This window comes from Lissotriton vulgaris, chromosome 3_1, assembly GCF_964263255.1.
Source record: "Lissotriton vulgaris chromosome 3_1, aLisVul1.2, whole genome shotgun sequence".
NCBI lineage: Eukaryota > Metazoa > Chordata > Amphibia > Caudata > Salamandridae > Lissotriton > Lissotriton vulgaris.
Window position 1 is genome coordinate 1,303,540,371 of NC_141689.1, and position 18,847 is coordinate 1,303,559,217.

The 18,847-nt window shown below is 42.9% G+C and overlaps 1 protein-coding gene across 1 annotated transcript in view; it reads left to right on the forward strand.

Annotated features, from left to right (window-relative positions):
• Positions 1-6,042: 6,042 nt before the first annotated feature.
• The window catches only part of LOC147727803 (general transcription factor II-I repeat domain-containing protein 2-like), a 33,417-nt gene continuing 20,612 nt past the window's right edge, over positions 6,043-18,847 (forward strand). Inside the window, exons 1-2 of the mRNA XM_086963691.1 lie at positions 6,043-6,457; positions 6,560-6,639. Of these exons, the coding sequence (XP_086819817.1) occupies positions 6,043-6,457; positions 6,560-6,639 (495 nt within the window). The remainder of the gene's footprint in view (positions 6,458-6,559; positions 6,640-18,847) is intronic.

The following is an 18,847-nucleotide window of genomic DNA, read 5'->3' on the forward strand; positions in this document are numbered from 1 at the left end:
GGGAAAGCAGAAGAAGATCCGTGAACCACGGGCGCCGCGGCCACCTGGGCGCAATCAAGAGGATGTGACACGGCTGAAGTCTCATCTTGTGCAGTAGGCGTGGAATCAGAGGGATCGGTGGAAAAGCGTAAACAAATTTGTTTGACCAGTTGATCGAAAACGCATTCCCGCTCGATCCTCTGTGGGGATCCCGACTTGTGAAGCGTAGGCATTTGCGGTTGAGTGGAGTCGCCAACAGATCCAGCTCCGGCTGGCTCCACAAGCGAAACACATACTCCAGAGTCGGTTGATGGAGTTCCCACTCGTGATTGTCCGTAGCCGATCTGCTGAGAGAGTCGGCAAGGGCGTTGGAGGCACCCGGATCGTGAACTGCTGTTATCTGGACTCGATGGTGAATCGCCTATTCCCAGATCTGTTGTGCCTGTCTGGATAGCAGAAGAGATCTCGTACCACCTTGCTTGTTGAGGTAGTGCATACTGGTGGTGTTGTCCGTACACACCAGCAGTGACTTCCCTTCCACCAGCAGCCGGAAAGATTTTAGGGCGAGAAAGATAGCCAAGAGTTCCAGGCGATTTATGTGCACTGTGCATTGATCTGCAGTCCATTTGCCTTTGACTGACAATCCTTCGAGGTGTGCACCCCAACCCTCTAAGGAAGCGTCCGTCGTAAGGGTAAGCGTGTGGTCTGTGTCCTGGAACGGCCGCCCAGTTGCGATGTTTGGAAGGTGAGCCCACCATTCCAATGCGCCCTGAAAGCGGGGGGTCAGGCAGACTTTGTCGTTGAATGACCCTGAGACTTGCCGCCATTGTTTGTCCAACTGCTCTTGGAGGACTCGCATGTGTAGCCTGCAATTGGGGATAAGATGTATGCAGGACGATGCCATGCCCAGAAAAGATTTCAACATCCGGACAGAATCGAACCTTCTTGTGCGTAGAAGAGACGCCATCTTGACAATGCGATCTTGTTGCTCCTGCGAAACAAACACCTTCGCCAGACGAGAGTCTATTAATGCCCCTAGAAAGATCCTTTATTGTGCTGGATGGACATGTGATTTCTCGTGGTCGATGGAAAGACCCAAGGCGTGAAAGACGGATAGGCAAGTCTGAGTGTGTTGTCTTGCTGCAAGAAAGGTTTGGGCCTTTATCAAGCAGTCATCTAAATAAGGGTAGAACTGTATGCCCTGTAGGCGTAGAAAAGACGCAACGGGAGCCGTGATCTTTGTGAAAACTCTTGGAGCGGATCGAAGGCCGAAAGGTAAACTTTGAATTTGAAGTGTTTTAATCCCATTGTGTAACGAAGGTACTTCCTGTGTCTGTGATGGATTGGCACATGAAAGTATGCATCTTGGAGGTCGATTGTGGAGAGGAACTCTCCGGGATTCAGGAACTGTAAAATTTCCAGCAAGGTCAGCATCGGAAATGCTTGGGATTTGATGAACTTGTTGAGGGCTCGGAGGTCTAAGATAGGGCACCACTCTCCTGATTTTTTCCTGATAAGGAAAAAGTGGGAATAAAAGCCCTTGCCTTGTTGTAATTGAGGGACTTGCGCAAACAGTTCCTTCAAATGTGCTGGGGGAGGGCCAGAGGGTGGGCGGGTGGGAAGAAATTTCAGAAATTCGAGAGCGTGGCCCTTTAAGATGACATCCAAGACCCAACGATCTGAAGTTATTTTTGAGCAATTGTAGAAGTGTTGGGAGATTCGACCTCCAATTTTCATAGCAGGAGAACACTTGACCCGTGGAAAGTCACTGTTTTTTAGAGGTAGCACCTCTTCTGTAGGTGCTTTACCTTCTATAAGGCCTGGAATCGGATTGCCTATTTAGAGTTTGATAGGAGTAGCGCTTCTTGTTTTCACCATAGGAGCGGTACTGGGAGGAGCCACGAACATTGTAGGAAGTGCCTCTGCCACATGCTCCACGAAAGGGCCGCTTCCGGTACTGGAGAGATCCCAGGGCACGATCAGTATCCTTGTCTTTCTTGATGGACTCTAAGGCGTCGTCCACATGCTTGCCGAAGAGGGACTCTTCATCAAAAGGCAAGTCAACCACTCTTGCCTGCACTTCAGGCCGAAAAGCCGTAGCCTTAAGCCAGCCCTGCCTCCTTAAGACTGCGGCAGCTGCGAGCTGTCTGAAACCCATAGAGGAAATATCAATGACACAGTCTATAATTTCAGAGGATATTTTCTCTCCCTCTTGCACGATCTTATGTGTTTCTGCTCTGATAGGTCAACCAAAGCTGCGATCTCTGACCACATCTGACGGTCGTATCGCCCGAGGATGGCCAAGGAGTTTGCCGCCCTGATAGTCGTGGCAGCCATAATGGTGAATTTCTTCCAAATGATATCCAGGCGGCGACCTTCCAGATCCGATGGCGAAGTTAACGGAGTTGCCGGGTTACACAACCTCTTTTGAGCGGCTTGCATAATGATTGAGTCAGCCTTTGGTTGTGACACAAGGCATGCTGGTGAATCCTTAGGCACCTTATACTTCTTATAAAGGCAAGGAAGCACGGCCGGGATGGAGTTAGGCCGTTCCATTAGTTTAAGTCCCTTCTGCCATATAAAGTAAATTTTTGGAATAATATGCACATGCTTCAAAGGTTGATCCTTGAAGTCATAAAGGAAACAGTCTTGTTGTTTGACGACCATGGGCAAATGAAAACGCTTCGCGGCTCTCACCATTAAGTTGTGGAAACCCCCAATGTCCACTGGTGGAGAAGCCAGTGGGGAAGTAGGAGGGAAGACGGGGTCTGGGCCCCATAGTTGTCCCAATCTGCAAGGACAGCGTCGTCGTCCTGGTTCGTATCATTGCGGACATCATCATCATCAGTACCAGGATCAGGAAGAACTTGTGATCTTGCCTGAGCAACAGGAACTGGCTCTCGTGCTGGAGGAGACAGAGTAGGAGAAGTCTGCACAGAAGGTGGGAATCGACGATTATAATCGTCTCACATGTGCTGAAGGTTCGATATCAAAAACACCGGTATTTGTGCCAAAAGAACCTTGTGGTCAACATCCAGCTGGTCATCGTGAACTGGGAAGAGTGAACCCCTGTCATCATTGTCCTCATCCTCATAGTCCTGATATTTTATATTGAGCTCCGAAGGTCTAGCTGCAGGACGAAAGGTGTCATCAACATAAGACTCATCAGAAGATTCCTCCTCTGCAGACGCAAAGAGTTGAGCAGGGGGGCCAGAACTACCTGGAAGAGGACTCAAAACCAGCGGAGCGGGACATTTTACATTAGAAGCTGTCACCACAGTAAAGGTTGTTGCAGTTGCCAGAGAATAGTGTCCCGTCGACGGTCCCGTCGACGAGATCGTGGTCGAAACCGTCGTCGAGGGATTCGCCAATGTAGAACCAGGCCTCGACGAAGAAGCGGAAGCCGTCGACGGAACCAGGACTTTCCCCGTCAACGGTGCGGCCCTCGTCGACGAGGTCTTCTTCGTCGTCGATGGAGCTGTCGACGAGGAGGTGGTCGTCGACGAGGAACTCGACGTCGACGAGGCTACCATCGACAAAGGTGATAGCGACGACGAGTGACGCGTCGACGAAGCATTCGTCGACAAATGCTTCTTGGGTAAGGTCGTCGATGAGACAGATTTCTTCGCCGTCGACGAGATCCTCACAATGGAGGTTATAGGCCTAACCTCTTGGTTCATCATCGACAATTCAGACATTGTCGTCGTCGTCGTCTTCGTCGACATAGAGCATGTCATAGTAGGCACAACGTCGACGGATCTTGTCATCGTCGATGGGCGGGTCGACAAGCTCGTTGACGAGCTGGCACTCGTTTTGGACGACGAGGGCACAGATTGGGACTGTGACGCAGAGAACCAGGTCCCGTAGGCGTAGAGGCCGGAAGATCCCGTGGGGAGACCGACTTTGGAGCGTCCACAAACTTCTTCCTTTTTAGAAAAGGAGAAGGCATCTCTGTCTCCGACCCACATTTAAGAGAGGTCTTGGAATGGTAGGAAGACAAACTCTCCACATCAGACACAGGATTGTCTGATGTCTTCAACGTCTGTAGCCACAGAAGGAGATGGGCCTCTCTATCTTTTAGGGTCTAAGAAGAAAAAGTTCTGCAAAACTTGCAGTTCCTCACCTCATGGTCCGGGTATAGGCAATAGATGCACTTTTTATGAGGATCCTAGTGGAACAGGCAAAGTTTTCCACAAGCAGAACAAGGCCTGAATAAAGATTTCTTTGTTGAAGACATTGTTGAAGAAGATGAAAGGTTTGAAGATTGAAGAAATTGAGCAGAGCTCAGGGAGACTGCTTTCACACGACGTGCGGTAGAAAATCTGAGTGCTTGAGCTTCTGAGGAGAAGGTTCTAGAGGGTGCTGAGCCTGATTGGCTGGAATGTGGACCATTATAATGACATGGATATGTTACTAAAGTATATTCTTCCTTTAGGCCTCTATGGGCCTATGTTGTTCTATGGTACTTTTACATTTCTTATTTTTGTCTATTTATATATATTATATTTATATGTATATGTATATTTATGATGTTTTATATATAACGTGGGGTGAGTGTTGGTACTGAAACCCAGGCGGTGGGGAGGACACTTGACAAGTGTGGAAGCCGACTATAGATTTAGGCATCACACGCTGATTATTGATTAACTGCAATAGCAAACTCAGCAGGGCGCAGTTTGTAATGTCGGATGAAACTGTGAGAGGACGGGAGGCGGCATCCTTGGAGCTCTTCCAAAATCTGCCTAAAATTACAAACAGAGGTGCAATAGCAGGAGCCTCCGGAAAAGTACAGGCTGCTCCCCTTTCCAACGAGGCAAAAATAAAAGAGCTTCTGAAATGAATGGAAAAATGCATGAGAAATGAGTGCACAAAGTGGTGGGAACATAAATCCCTTTCAATGTATGTGGCTGAAGGTCGCGTCCCACGAGGGTTAAGAATCCTCTTAGCACCAAGTTACGACAAGCCACACCCGGACATGTTAAAAGAATGGGGTTTAACGAATTTGGAGTCCTCCAGTAAACTGTTAAACATCCTAATTAAATATGCGGAAATAGACCGGCAGGAACTTCTAAAGGAAATGGAGGAAATAAATATTGAATTACAAAGCTTAGAGCCCAATGAATTAATTCCCAAACTAAAAAAGGAAACACAAGAACGTCTTAAGGCACATGAAGATAAAATAAAGGCCCGGAAAGCGTGGAAGTTTGCGCGCGATAAAGATGACTTTGAAAATGGAAGAATTTACACGTTCGCGCGCAAATTTGACAATGCTAAGCGCTTACGGATAAATCAAAAATCAGCCTTGAAAAACATCACAACCACCACAGTCATGTCAAGTGCAGGACCCAATACTGGAATACATGTGCCAGTGACAGAAAATAATGATGTGGAATCTGACAGTGGGAGTAATAGTAGCAACAGCAGTGTCTATTCAGACGATGACCTTCAAGGGGGAGCAGGCGCACAAATACCACAATTAGCCTTGGATGTTGGAGAGGAGGTTGATTTTTTAGTCAACGCGCGCCTCCAAAGTCTACGCCCCCGCCAACAAGCTCAGCCACAAAAAGGGCAAGGATCAACAGACGCCGCAAAGAGCGCCGGAAAAAGTGGAAATCAAAACAACAACAAAAAGAAAAAGCAGTACTGGCGCAACAAGAAGTGAATAAAACAAAGGATAATACTATAATTAATTTATCCACGGTAGTATTAACAACGACGGAACAACAACTCTTGAGCTTGGGTCTTTCATACTGCCCCATAACAGATTTCAATTACACTTCAACCCGAGTGGATGTGTTCCGATACATCCGCAAACTTAAACTGCGGAAATTCTTTAACATAAAGGAAGGATTACAAGAGACTGGAATTACAAAAACAAGTGCCCCTTTAGCAGGATTAGAAGCCCGTGATGTTAGAGGACTTCTTACCCTACATCAATTAGGGGACCCCACCAGCAATAATGATGCCAGTCCATCAACCCAGCAAGAATTGAGGGAAGCGGAAATACACCAAATGGGAGCAGGGGCGAGCCCATTTAAACCCGCCTCAAATTTTATTCCAACTATGCCAAAAGATGCGATTGACTCTTTTCATGAAGTAGTAACGGCAGATCTGAAAAAACTTTACCACCAGGTGAAACACCGTAAAAGAACCAAGGAATCTAAGGAAAAACAATACTGGGCACTGATTACCAAACTAAGAAATGACCATCAAATTATTGTCTGTACATCCGATAAGGGGGGTAATATTGTCATCTGGCCCCAAACCCAATATATTGAGGAAGCCAATCGACAACTGTCGGATGAAGTATGCTATCAAAAGACAAATTTGAAAAGGTATGACCAAGCAAAAGAGAAACTGCAAAAACTTTTTTATAAATACAAAAGAGAAGGACAGATCTCTTTAGAGGAATTCAAATTTCTCAATGTCGAAGAGCCGGTGATGCCTAGGTTTTACTTAATACCTAAGGTCCACAAAGGTAAAATACCAGTCCCAGGTCGGCCAATAATATCGGCCATAGACAGTGTAGCGGAACATTTGGCCCAATATACTGACTATTTCCTACAGTCCCTTGTTTCAGGTCTACCAACATACATAAGGGACACAGGGCATTTCTTACAAAAACTAAAGGACATGGCTTGGACACAAGACAGCTTGCTGGTAACTTTAGATATTGAAGGACTTTATACCAGTATAGACCACCAAACAGGACTCAAAGCTTTGGAGTATTTTTTAAGTACCAGGCCAGTGGAATGTTACAACCATAACAAGATGATAATCGAATTTGTAACATGGAGTCTTTATAATAACTATTTTATGTTTGGTAGAGAGATCTTTGTGCAAAAGAGAGGTGTGGCCATGGGGGCCTGCTTTTCCCCCAGCTATGCGTGCTTGCACGTTGGCTGGTGGGAGAAGCGGGTCCTCATGGGAGAACACCATGCTATGTTCTCAAAACATGTAGGGATGTGGGTTCGTTTTATAGACGATGTGTTTTTAATCTGGAAGGGAGATGAAGCGAGTGTGAAAGAATTTATCTGTAGATTGAATAATAACCAGGAAAATCTTAAATTCACTCATCACATTAGCAAGGAATCTGTGAATTTTTTAGATGTAAAGGTCTTTCATAAAGCAGGAAAAATCGCAACCACCCTACACAGAAAGGACACATCAGGGAACACAACCCTCCATGCCTCAAGTGCCCATCCCCGTCATGTCATAGACAACATTCCGTACGGGGAATTACTGCGTTTAAAAAGAATCTGCAGTAGCGAGGAAGAGCTGTCAGTGTGTATCTTAGAGGCATTGGTCAGATTCAGAGCCAGGGGATACAAGGACACTATTTTAAAGAGAGCGGTAGACAAAATGAACCAAAGAGAGAGGGAGTCACTATTTAAACCAGTGAACTCACCATCAGAAGGCAAGGAAGATTCGGCTGAATCTTCCATTAGGTTCATAACTGCATTTAGCCAGCAGGAGAGAAAGATTAGATCAATTCTCACAAAAAGCTGGCCGATACTTTTGACGGATGCAGTTTTATCACCACAACTGCCGGACTCTCCCAATATTACGTTTCGGAGGGGACCCTCCTTACGTACGCATGTGTCTAACCCATTTCCAGAGCTACCAAAAAAGAAATCCTGTCTTCCACCTAAATTGGGGTTTTACAAGTGTACCAGTTGCAGGGCATGCAAGTTTGGGGTTAACACCCAGACTTACACTACTCCATTCAGCCCTGTTCCATTGCCAATCAGAGGGAACTACGGTTGCAAAACAGAGTATGCTGTTTATGTTCTGGCATGTACCTGTGGCCTGAGATACGTGGGTAGTACCAGGCTTCCGGTGCATGCCAGAATATTGCAGCATTTACGTGCAATCGTAAATAACGACAGTTCATATCCCGTGGCAAGACACTTTAAAAGTGTACATGCAAATGATTTGCAGTGTCTTAGCTACTTTGTCCTGACCTCAGTTCCAAGACCCAGAAGGGGAGGTGACAGGGACAAATTGCTCCGGCAATTGGAGTCTAGAATGATCCTTGAGCTAGACACTAAGGTACCAAACGGATTAAATACTACGGAAGACCTTTATCATTTTCTGTAAACTTCCTGTCTATCATGTTGAAGGTCTTCTGTTTACTCTGACCCCACAAACTTTATAATATTACAAATTTAGCTCCTATTGGTATGACCGTCCCCCGTCCTAATCACTCACAGTGTTTTAATTTAGTCCGTCATTTGATTTAAATAAACTTCACTCCCTTCCCTGTTTTTTCTTTTTCTTATCACGGTTTATAGTTCTAGGATAAAAGTATTACTATTCCTGAACTATACTGGTTGCACTTTTCACTTTAATATGAAAAGAAAACAATGTTTTTCCTTAGGTAGAACATGTACTACTATAATTTAGGGGTTGCCATCAAACATAGATGTCCCCAGTTTGATACACTGAAAAACATGTTTATAGAACTAAATTATGAACTTAAAGGTTTAGGTCCAATGAGCCTCCTATTTATTGCCATGATTTGCACATCTGTAGTTATGTTTACAAATGCGACTATTTTGCACATTGAGGTGGTACCATAATTTGTACCACAATATAATACTGATTTTATATGAGATTTTTAAGTATGTACATTATTACTTTTAATCTATATGACATTTTGTACTATGATATTTATATGTTTATTTATATTCATATTTATATTTATAGTGATGTATTTATGAGTGGCGATATTTTGCACATACAAACAGCAAGGAAATAATATGCACTTTATGGAGTATAACTCATATTGGACTATAAGCTAATTTTGAATTAACCAGCATTCATGCAGGTATTATGTTAACTTGGTTATTAAAATGTATCAAAGACATAGGAACAACCTAATAATACAACCATGTACCCCTTTTCAAACAAGTACTTTTACTAGTAGTATGTTATCTAGTTTCACTAGTCACATGGTGTATTCACAAGCATTTAAAGAGGGCATTGTGGGAATTTAAATCTGATGTGATCAAGGGCTTTTGCCCGAAACGCGTCATCTACTGCGCTGCTGAGTTTGCAGGAATAAACCCTTTTGCCAAAAACTTTGGGACTCGTTGGTCTTTGTTTAAACAGCTGAATAGCTGGGAGGAATTTGAACTGACCTTTTCCATTCATATATATATATATATATATATATATATATATATATATATATATATATATATTCACTGAAAAAACCATAGGTTAGAGACCATATATAGTTAGCTGGACATTTTATTGACAAAAAACCAATGAAATTCCATATATAGTTAGTTGCACTAACTATATATCGCGCACCCGCAATCCACTGCTGATGATGTCACATATTACATCATTCATGACATGGTCAGTGACATCACTGATGACATCACTGATGACATCTCAAATGACATCACTGATGACATCACTGATGACATCTCAAATGACATCACTGATGACATCATCTAGTGTCTGTGTGTTTTTGTAAAGTTTAAATATGTTTTACATATTGAAGAATGAGTGGATGTATGGAAGACTGAGAGTGTGTGTGGCTGGCTGGGAGGTGTGTGACTCTGTGCATATCAATGTGTACTTGTATCAGTGATTGTATAAGAGAGTAAGTATGTGTTAGTATATGTGTGAAAAGTATGGTGTTCTGTGTTTAACTGTATAGATGAGGAAATCGAAGTGTGATTGATTCTTCACAGGACTGACTAGGTGTATGAGTGCATATGATAGTGTTGTAATAATGAGTGACTGTATGTATGAGTGATTGTATGGGTGAATGAGTGAATGTGTGTGTAGACGTAGGAATCAGTGAGTGCGTATGTAGTAACTGGTATTGGTGTGTCATGATGTCATCAGTGATGTCATTTGAGATGTCATCAGTGATGTCATTTGAGATGTCATCAGTGATGTCATCAGTGATGTCACTGAAGTATGGTGTTCTGTGTTTAACTGTATAGATGAGGAAATGGAAGTGTGATTGATTCTTTACAGGACTGACTAGGTGTGTGAGTAACTCCATGGATGAGTGGCAGTGTGTGAGTGTCTGCATAGGTGTATGAGTGCATATGATAGTGTAATAATGAGTGACTGTATGTATGAGTGATTGTATGGGTGAATGAGTGAATGTGTGTGTAGACGTAGGAATCAGTGAGTGCGTATGTAGTAACTGGTATTGGTGTGTCATGATGTCATCACTGATGTCATTTGAGATGTCATCAGTGATGTCATCAGTGATGTCATTTGAGATGTCATCAGTGATGTCATCAGTGATGTCACTGACCATGTCATGAATGATGTAATATGTGACATCATCAGCAGTGGATTGCGGGTGCGCGATATATAGTTAGTGCAACTAACTATATATGGAATTTCATTGGTTTTTTGTCAATAAAATGTCCAGCTAACTATATATGGTCTCTAACCTATGGTTTTTTCAGTGAATTTTCAAGGTTTTGTAAATGCAAATTCCTAACTATATATGGTCTATAACCTATGGTTTTTTCAGTGAATTTCATTGGTTTTTTAAAAGCTAATATCTATAGCTGTAAAATATATTCTTTATTACGTGACGTATCACGTAGCCACGTGAGACGCCTCATGACGCGTCGCATAACCGTGACGTATCGGTTCTGCAGCGCAAACAAAACCCGTAACGTAAGCGTGCCGGAGCACGCTTACAGATATATATATTTTTTTTAACCTTAATTAGACAAAATCCACACGTGCACATATCTTGAGGCCTTGCAAAGGCACATCAAACAAACAGTCCCTACAATTTTGCCAAGTTTGCTGGAAATCTATTCCCTTAATTTCTTTTTTTACTGTTTCTCTTGGTTTTCCCCTTGTTACGCTTACCGGGACGCTACCCGGTACGCGAACCGGACGCTCCAAAAACACAAGATGGCGGACTCCCGTTACGCTGCCGGTTAGCTGCCCGGTTCGCGTACCGGGAAGCGCCTCTACCGCGAAAAATCGCGGGGGACTTTAATATCCCCCTCATAAATCCTAGGGGGTCAGGAGGGGTTTACCTTGCCCCCTTTCCTTCATTTCCCCCTTCTTTTTTCACCACATCTTGTCTCTCGAACCTACCGAGAGACAAGATGGCGGCCGCTCCGGACTGTTTACAATGTTGACAGCTACGCTGCCGGTTAGCTGCCCGGTTAGCTGCCCGGTGAGCTGCCCGGTTCGCGTACCGGGACGCGCCTCTACCGCGTAAAATCGCAAAATTTTTTGCCCCGCGGGGCACTTTAATATCCCCCTCATCAATCCTAGGGGGTCAGGAGTGGTCTACCTTGCCCCCTTTCCTTCATTTCCCCCTTCGTTTTTCACCACATCTTGTCTCTCGATCGTACCGAGAGACAAGATGGCGGCCGCTCCGGTTTGTTTAGAATGTTGACAGACACCGGAGAGCCAATCAGATTCGCTTCGCGAAGTTCCGTTACGCGTCAGGTACGCGAACCGGGGCGCTAACCGGAGCGCTGTCACAGATATATATATTTTTTTAAACGTTAATTTCTCAAAATCCACTGGAGCACATATATTGAGACATAGCAAAGGCACGTCGGGCAAACCATATCTACAATTTTGCCAAGTTTCATGTAAATCTATTCAGCCGTTCGAGCTAAAAGTGAGTCCAACCGCCCTATGGAAAAATGAATGGGAAAAACGCGTTTTGGGACCCCCCTTTGTTCTCGCCCCCCCCTTGACGAAACCCCACCAAATTTTCAGGGGCTGCTCAGAAAAAAAATGTGCCATTTTCCTGAAAATTTCAGCCAATTCCGTCTACAAACGCCAAAGTTATTAGACATAGAATTTTCAGAAATCCCATAGAGAAAAAATCCTAACTATATATACCCACTGGCTATCGCCAGTAGGTAATATACATATATAAACATATGTAATCTGCATATCTATATAAATATAAATGCATGCATACATATACATATATGCATACATATGCATGTTATTTACATGAAAGTTTTAAAAACACTAATAAAAGCAAAGCTAAAAAGCCACCTCATTACAAACAGAATGGCTTTAACTTAAACGAGGGCGAGATCTATTGCATTTTCAATGCTTGTTTACTTTGGTTCTATCAAGAAGGCATTCAGATGTGTCACACATTTGCCATAAATTCTGAATGTTAGCACTCTAGTTGCTCATTAGATCACTGTAGTAAAGCTAGTGCTCTCCAGGGAAGTCTGCTGCTAATCATGGTTTGCAGCCATTTTCCCGCATTTTTTATCCCGCAGACTTTCAGTCCGCATACCATTATCCCGCAAGGTCATTGAGCTCGCATACCATTATCCCGCATTTTTTCAAAACGCATGTGCATTTATCGCGCATGCCTTTACAAAGAATTACGTTTTAAAGGCATGTATGGTAAATGCATTTGCGTTGTGAAAACCACGATGACGAGAGAGGTAAGTGGGTTTGTGTTAATTTTTACGTGGGTTAGTGATTGTGTAGTGTAGTGTAGTGTTGTGTAGTGTAGTGTTGTGTTAGTGTAGTGTAGAGTTGTGGTGGTTGTTTAGTGTAGGGTCATGCTGGGGGTAGTGTTTTAGGGTTTAGGGTTGTGTTGTAGTGTTTGCGTAGTGTAGGGTCATGCTGGGGGTAGTGTTTTAGGGTTCAGGGTAGTGTTGTAGTGTTTGCGTAGTGTAGGGTCATGCTGGGGGTAGTGTTTTAGGGTTTAGGGTTGTGTTGTAGTGTTTGCGTAGTGTAGGGTCATGCTGGGGCTAGTGTTTTAGGGTTTAGGGTAGTGTTGTAGTGTTTGCGTAGTGTAGGGTCATGCTGGGCGTAGTGTTTTAGGGTTTAGGGTAGTGTTGTAGTGTTTGCGTAGTGTAGGGTCATGCTGGGGGTAGTGTTTTAGGGTTTTGGGTAGTGTTGTAGTGTTTGCGTAGTGTAGGGTCATGCTGGGGTGTAGTGTTTTAGGGTTTTGGGTATTGTTGTAGTGTTTGCGTAGTGTAGGGTCATGCTGGGATAGTGTTTTAGGGTTTTGGGTAGTGTTGTAGTGTTTGCGTAGTGTAGGGTCATGCTGGGGGTAGTGTTTTAGGGTTTTGGGTAGTGTTGTAGTGTTTGCGTAGTGTAGGGTCATGCTGGGGGTAGTGTTTTAGGGTTTTGGGTAGTGTTGTAGTGTTTGCGTAGTGTAGGGTCATGCTGGGGGGTAGTGTTTTAGGGTTTTGGGTAGTGTTGTAGTGTTTGCGTAGTGTAGGGTCATGCTGGGGGTAGTGTTTTAGGGTTTTGGGTAGTGTTGTAGTGTTTGCGTAGTGTAGGGTCATGCTGGGGGTAGTGTTTTAGGGTTTAGGGTAGTGTTGTAGTGTTTGTGTAGTGTAGGGTCATGCTGGGGGTAGTGTTTTAGGGTTTAGGGTAGTGTTGTAGTGTTTGCGTAGTGTAGGGTCATGCTGGGGGTAGTGTTTTAGGGTTTAGGGTAGTGTTGTAGTGTTTGCGTAGTGTAGGGTCATGCTGGGGTGCAGTGTTTTAGGGTTTTGGGTAGTGTTGTAGTGTTTGCGTAGTGTAGGGTCATGCTGGGGGTAGTGTTTTAGGGTTTAGGGTAGTGTTGTAGTGTTTGCGTAGTGTAGGGTCATGCTGGGGTGTAGTGTTTTAGGGTTTTGGGTAGTGTTGTAGTGTTTGCGTAGTGTAGGGTCATGCTGGGGGTAGTGTTTTAGGATTTAGGGTAGTGTTGTAGTGTTTGCGTAGTGTAGGGTCATGCTGGGGGTAGTGTTTTAGGGTTTTGGGTAGTGTTGTAGTGTTTGCGTAGTGTAGGGTCATGCTGGGGGGTAGTGTTTTAGGGTTTTGGGTAGTGTTGTAGTGTTTGCGTAGTGTAGGGTCATGCTGAGGGTAGTGTTTTAGGGTTTAGGGTAGTGTTGTAGTGTTTGCGTAGTGTAGGGTCATGCTGGGGGTAGTGTTTTAGGGTTTAGGGTAGTGTTGTAGTGTTTGCGTAGTGTAGGGTCATGCTGGGGGTAGTGTTTTAGGGTTTAGGGTAGTGTTGTAGTGTTTGCGTAGTGTAGGATCATGCTGGGGGTAGTGTTTTAGGGTTTAGGGTAGTGTTGTAGTGTTTGCGTAGTGTAGGGTCATGCTGGGGGTAGTGTTTTAGGGTTTAGGGTAGTGTTGTAGTGTTTGCGTAGTGTAGGGTCATGCTGGGGTGTAGTGTTGTAGGGTTTTGGGTAGTGTTGTAGTGTTTGCGTAGTGTAGGGTCATGCTGGGGGTAGTGTTTTAGGATTTAGGTTAGTGTTGTAGTGTTTGCGTAGTGTAGGGTCATGCTGGGGGTAGTGTTTTAGGGTTTAGGGTTGTGTTGTAGTGTTTGCGTAGTGTAGGGTCATGCTGGGGGTAGTGTTTTAGGGTTTAGGGTTGTGTTGTAGTGTTTGTGTAGTGTAGGGTCATGCTGGGGGTAGTGTTTTAGGGTTTAGGGTAGTGTTGTAGTGTTTGCGTAGTGTAGGGTCATGCTGGGGTGTAGTGTTTTAGGGTTTTGGGTAGTGTTGTAGTGTTTGCGTAGTGTAGGGTCATGCTGGGGGTAGTGTTTTAGGGTTTAGGGTAGTGTTGTAGTGTTTGTGTAGTGTAGGGTCATGCTGGGGGTAGTGTTTTAGGGTTTAGGGTAGTGTTGTAGTGTTTTTGTAGTGTAGGGTCATGCTGGGGGTAGTGTTTTAGGGTTTAGGGTAGTGTTGTAGTGTTTGTGTAGTGTAGGGTCATGCTGGGGGTAGTGTTTTAGGGTTTAGGGTAGTGTTGTACTGTTTGTGTAGTGTAGGGTCATGCTGGGGGTAGTGTTTTAGGGTTTAGGGTAGTTTAGTTGTTTAGTGTATGCTAAAGGCATATTCGTTCTAAAAGTTTTCGTTATTTTAATTTGCGGCCTAATAGTACATGCGGGATTTTTTTTGCGGACTGATGGTATGCGGGATTTCGTCATATATTCGCTAATCATACTTTCTATGGCAAAATGAACCCCCTCATTTTGTTCCTTTTTAAATTAAATGTTTTAAGAGTTACCACTTTATTCCAATCAAGATGGCTTCAGGTGTGCCATACCTTTGTAATAAGTAGGACTGTTAGCACTCTAGTTGTTCTTTAGAACACTCTGGGACAATCTGTCATTGGGCTATAGTTGGGCTACATCTGGCTGATATTTGGGCTACATTTGGTTTTTTGTCTCTGGTGGCCATCTTTGGGCTACATTGGGCTACATTGGGCTACATTGGGCTACATTTGGGCTCCAACATATATATAGCCCAATGTAGCCCAATTTATATTTTTCAAAGTAAATTTTCGTAAAAACCACTGGAGCCTATATCTTGAGACATAGCAAAGGCACATTGGGCTACCAGTCCCTACAATTTTGCCAAGTTTGGTGTAAATCCATTCAGCCGTTCAGGCTAAAAGTGAGGCCAACCGCCCTATGGAAAATTGCATGGGAAAAACACGTTTTGGGACCCCCCTTTTTTCTCGGCCCCCCCTTGACGAAAACCCCCCAAATTTTCAGGGGCTGCTCAGAAACAAAATGTTCCATTTTCCTGAAAATTTCAGCCAATTCTGTCCTCATAAGCCAAAGTTATTCGACATAGAATTTTCAAAAATCCCATAGGAAAAAAATCCTAACTATATATACCTACTGGCTATCGCCAGTAGGTAATATATATATATATATATATATATATATATATATATATTACCTACTGGCGGTCGCCAGTAGGTATATATAGTTAGGATTTTTTCCCTATGGGATTTCTGAAAATTCTATGTCTAATAACTTTGGCGTTTGTGGACGGAATCGGCTGAAATTTTCAGGAAAATGGCACATTTTGTTTCTGAGCAGCTCCTGGAAATTTGGGGGGGGTTCGTCAAGGGGGGGCCGAGAAAAAAGGGGGGTCCCAAAACGCGTTTTTCCCATGTTAATTTCCATAGGGCGGTTGGACTCACTTTTAGCCCGAACGGCTGAATGGATTTCCACGAAACTTGGCAAAATTGTAGGGACTGTTAGCCCGATGTGCCTTTGCTAGGTCTCAATATATGTGCTTCAGTGGATTTTGAGAAATTAACGTTTAAATCAAGATATATATCTGTAACAGCGCTCCGGGCAGCGATCCGGTTAGCGAACTTTTTTGCGTATCGGAACTTTGCGATGCGAAGCTGATTGGCCCTCCGGTGTCTGTCAACATTCTAAACAGTCCGGAGCGGCCGCCATCTTGTCTCTCGGTAGGATCGAGAGACAAGAGGAGGCCAAAACAAAGGGGGAAATTACCATAAGGGGGCATAGTAGATCCTCGTTGACCCCCTAGGTTTTATGTGGAGGTTTTAAAAGGGCCCAGGAGGGTCAAAAAATATTTTTTTTTTTTTTTTGCGTGGTAAGCGTCAAGTTCGCGAACCGGAAAGCGTTCTGGGCAGCGTACTATAAGGATAAAAGAATGATAGACTTTTCTAATACTGTATGTTAATTATTTGTTGTTTTTGTTCGGTTTTTTTTATCTATTTATTTATTTTGATTAAAAAAAAATGTATGGGTCAGAATTTTCATAGTTCATTAAAACTTCCAGCATTACATCATCTGGAATCTCCTCAAACATGCATGTTTCTATGTCTTGTAAGCTTTCAATAAATTGTTCATCAAAAGATTCATCCATAAAATCTTCATCCAAAATTTCTTCAGTTAAAATCTCTTCTGTTGTAATGTCGAAGGAAACATTGATTTTTTCGTGCTCCCCTTCCATTTTTTTGCTGTAAATTGCATAAAAAAATAATTATATTAGAAGAGTTAGGGCACTGTTGGGTTTAAGTTCAGACAGGTAGTTTTGTTTTTTTAACAGTGAAGTTAAAGTAAGTAAATTCATAATTATAGCAGAGAAGTGTAAGTCAATCAATAAATATAACAGAGGAGCTTATCTGTATCTATAACTATAGCAGGGGGACTGTAAATAATTATCAAAAAACGTTTTTACAAATTAATTTAAAGTGCCACTTACAAATTATCAATTTACTTTACAGGGAGGTGAAAAGGCTCTTGAAATGTAGTTCAGGAAGTAGTAGTGAAAATGGCTGTGTTTCCTTCTCTTCTTTTATATATATATTCAGGTACATAACCAATCAAATGTCAAGAAAAAAAAATTGAAAATGAAAGTAAAATTTTCATTGGTTGTCAATTCCAATACTTTAGATGTGTTTTGTGAAGTAATTTACCTCAGGGTATTTAGATAGGTCTACAGGCTAAATGGCTAAATGAAATTTCAATCAAATTTGTGAGAATGAAAGGGATTGTTATGTAGTATGAGCTAATCTATATTTGGTGAGAGTGTCTCTAGTTGTTTTTCTGTAAATTAATTTCCCACCTTTTTTTAGGACCGCTTTCTGGAAAGCGGCCCGGTTAGCGAACCTTAAGCGTCACGGGAGTCCACCATTTTGTGTTTCGGTCGCATTAAGATACAAGATGGAGGGCAAATAATGTTTAGAATGGGTAGAAGGGGTCATGGTAGACTTATCTTGACCTCCTAGGTTTTCTGAGGGTGGCTGAGGAGGCTTATATGTGCGGAAAAAAAACATTTTTTTAAAAAATTCCGCGAGGTTAGCTTTCGGTTAGCGAACCGGGTAGCACCCCGGGGAGCGTATTTTGTGGAAAATTAGTGAAAAAAGTTAGAAAAAAATAATAATTGTGAGTGATCAGATGAAGGGTAGCTCTGAGAAGAGCTTTTGGGTTTATGGTACATTTAGGTACTTATAAGTAGGTACCAATGCACAGTCTTAAATTCAGAATGAAAATTCTGTTGCCCTCATCTGAGAAGTGAACTCCATCTCCTCTGTAGATATCTTGCATGTAGTAACGCAAGTTATTGTTGTACAGGGAGCCCATTCCATGGTCTCTCATGAAAGCTGAAACAGATTTGTTTACATGCTTCCTCGCTTTCTCAATTTGTGGAGAAAATTGGTTGGACCACCTCCATTTCTGTCTTTGGCATATATTGGAATATACCAAGGCAGTTTGATGAAAAAGTGCCATTAATTGCTCAAAGGTGTCCTTTAAAAGCATTTCCAGACCTACCCCTGTCAAAGTGCCCAAATCATTACCTCCACAGTGCACTATTAACAGGTCAGGTTTTGGCAAATGCATAAAGGTTTTCACCAATGGTATCAATTGGTGACATTTTAATCCTCTTTGGCCCAACCACTTAATTTCCACATCTTGTAAATTGAGGTTGTGTAAATTTCTGTTCTCAGCATACCTTTGAGCCCAGTGGATGTAACTATGTCCAACAATCCAGACCTTAAACATGGTGGGAGAAGGTTGGGCTGCAGTCAGATGAAGTGTGGTAATGAAAGGGCAGTTGAAACAGTAGGAGTTTGTAAAGAAAAAAAACTGTGGATTTCCAATGCTAATGATTCATTAGCAGTGATTGGTGCATTTCCATTTCTGAAAACAGAAAGTTAGGGTGCATAGATGTGTTCTTTGAAAGATGTAATTTGAATGGTCAAGGAAGAAACTTTTAATGAAAGATTGCACTGGATATGCAGGTGCACTGAGAGTTCAGAGTTCAATTGAAACATTGTTGTGTGAATTTGCAAACATGAGAGGTCTTCCAGGAGGGTGTTGCTATGGAAAAAAGGCAGAGAGGGCAGAGGGGGGAAGGGTTTTGATTTGAAAAAAGTGAGGGAAGAGTTATGATTGGCTAATATGAGAGATATGTGAAATGAATATCTGTATTTCTGTGCTTTCAATAGCTGCAGCCTCTGGAGTGCATCCTTTTTCTTCTGCTGAAGACAATTTGGTGTATTTCTGAGACTGTTTTCAAAACTCAAAAAGTATTTGCTAAGGTGAGAAAAGATTTATTTATTTTAGATAGAGAATAGTATGAATTAAGGAGAAAATGATAAAGAAAGCTGTGTT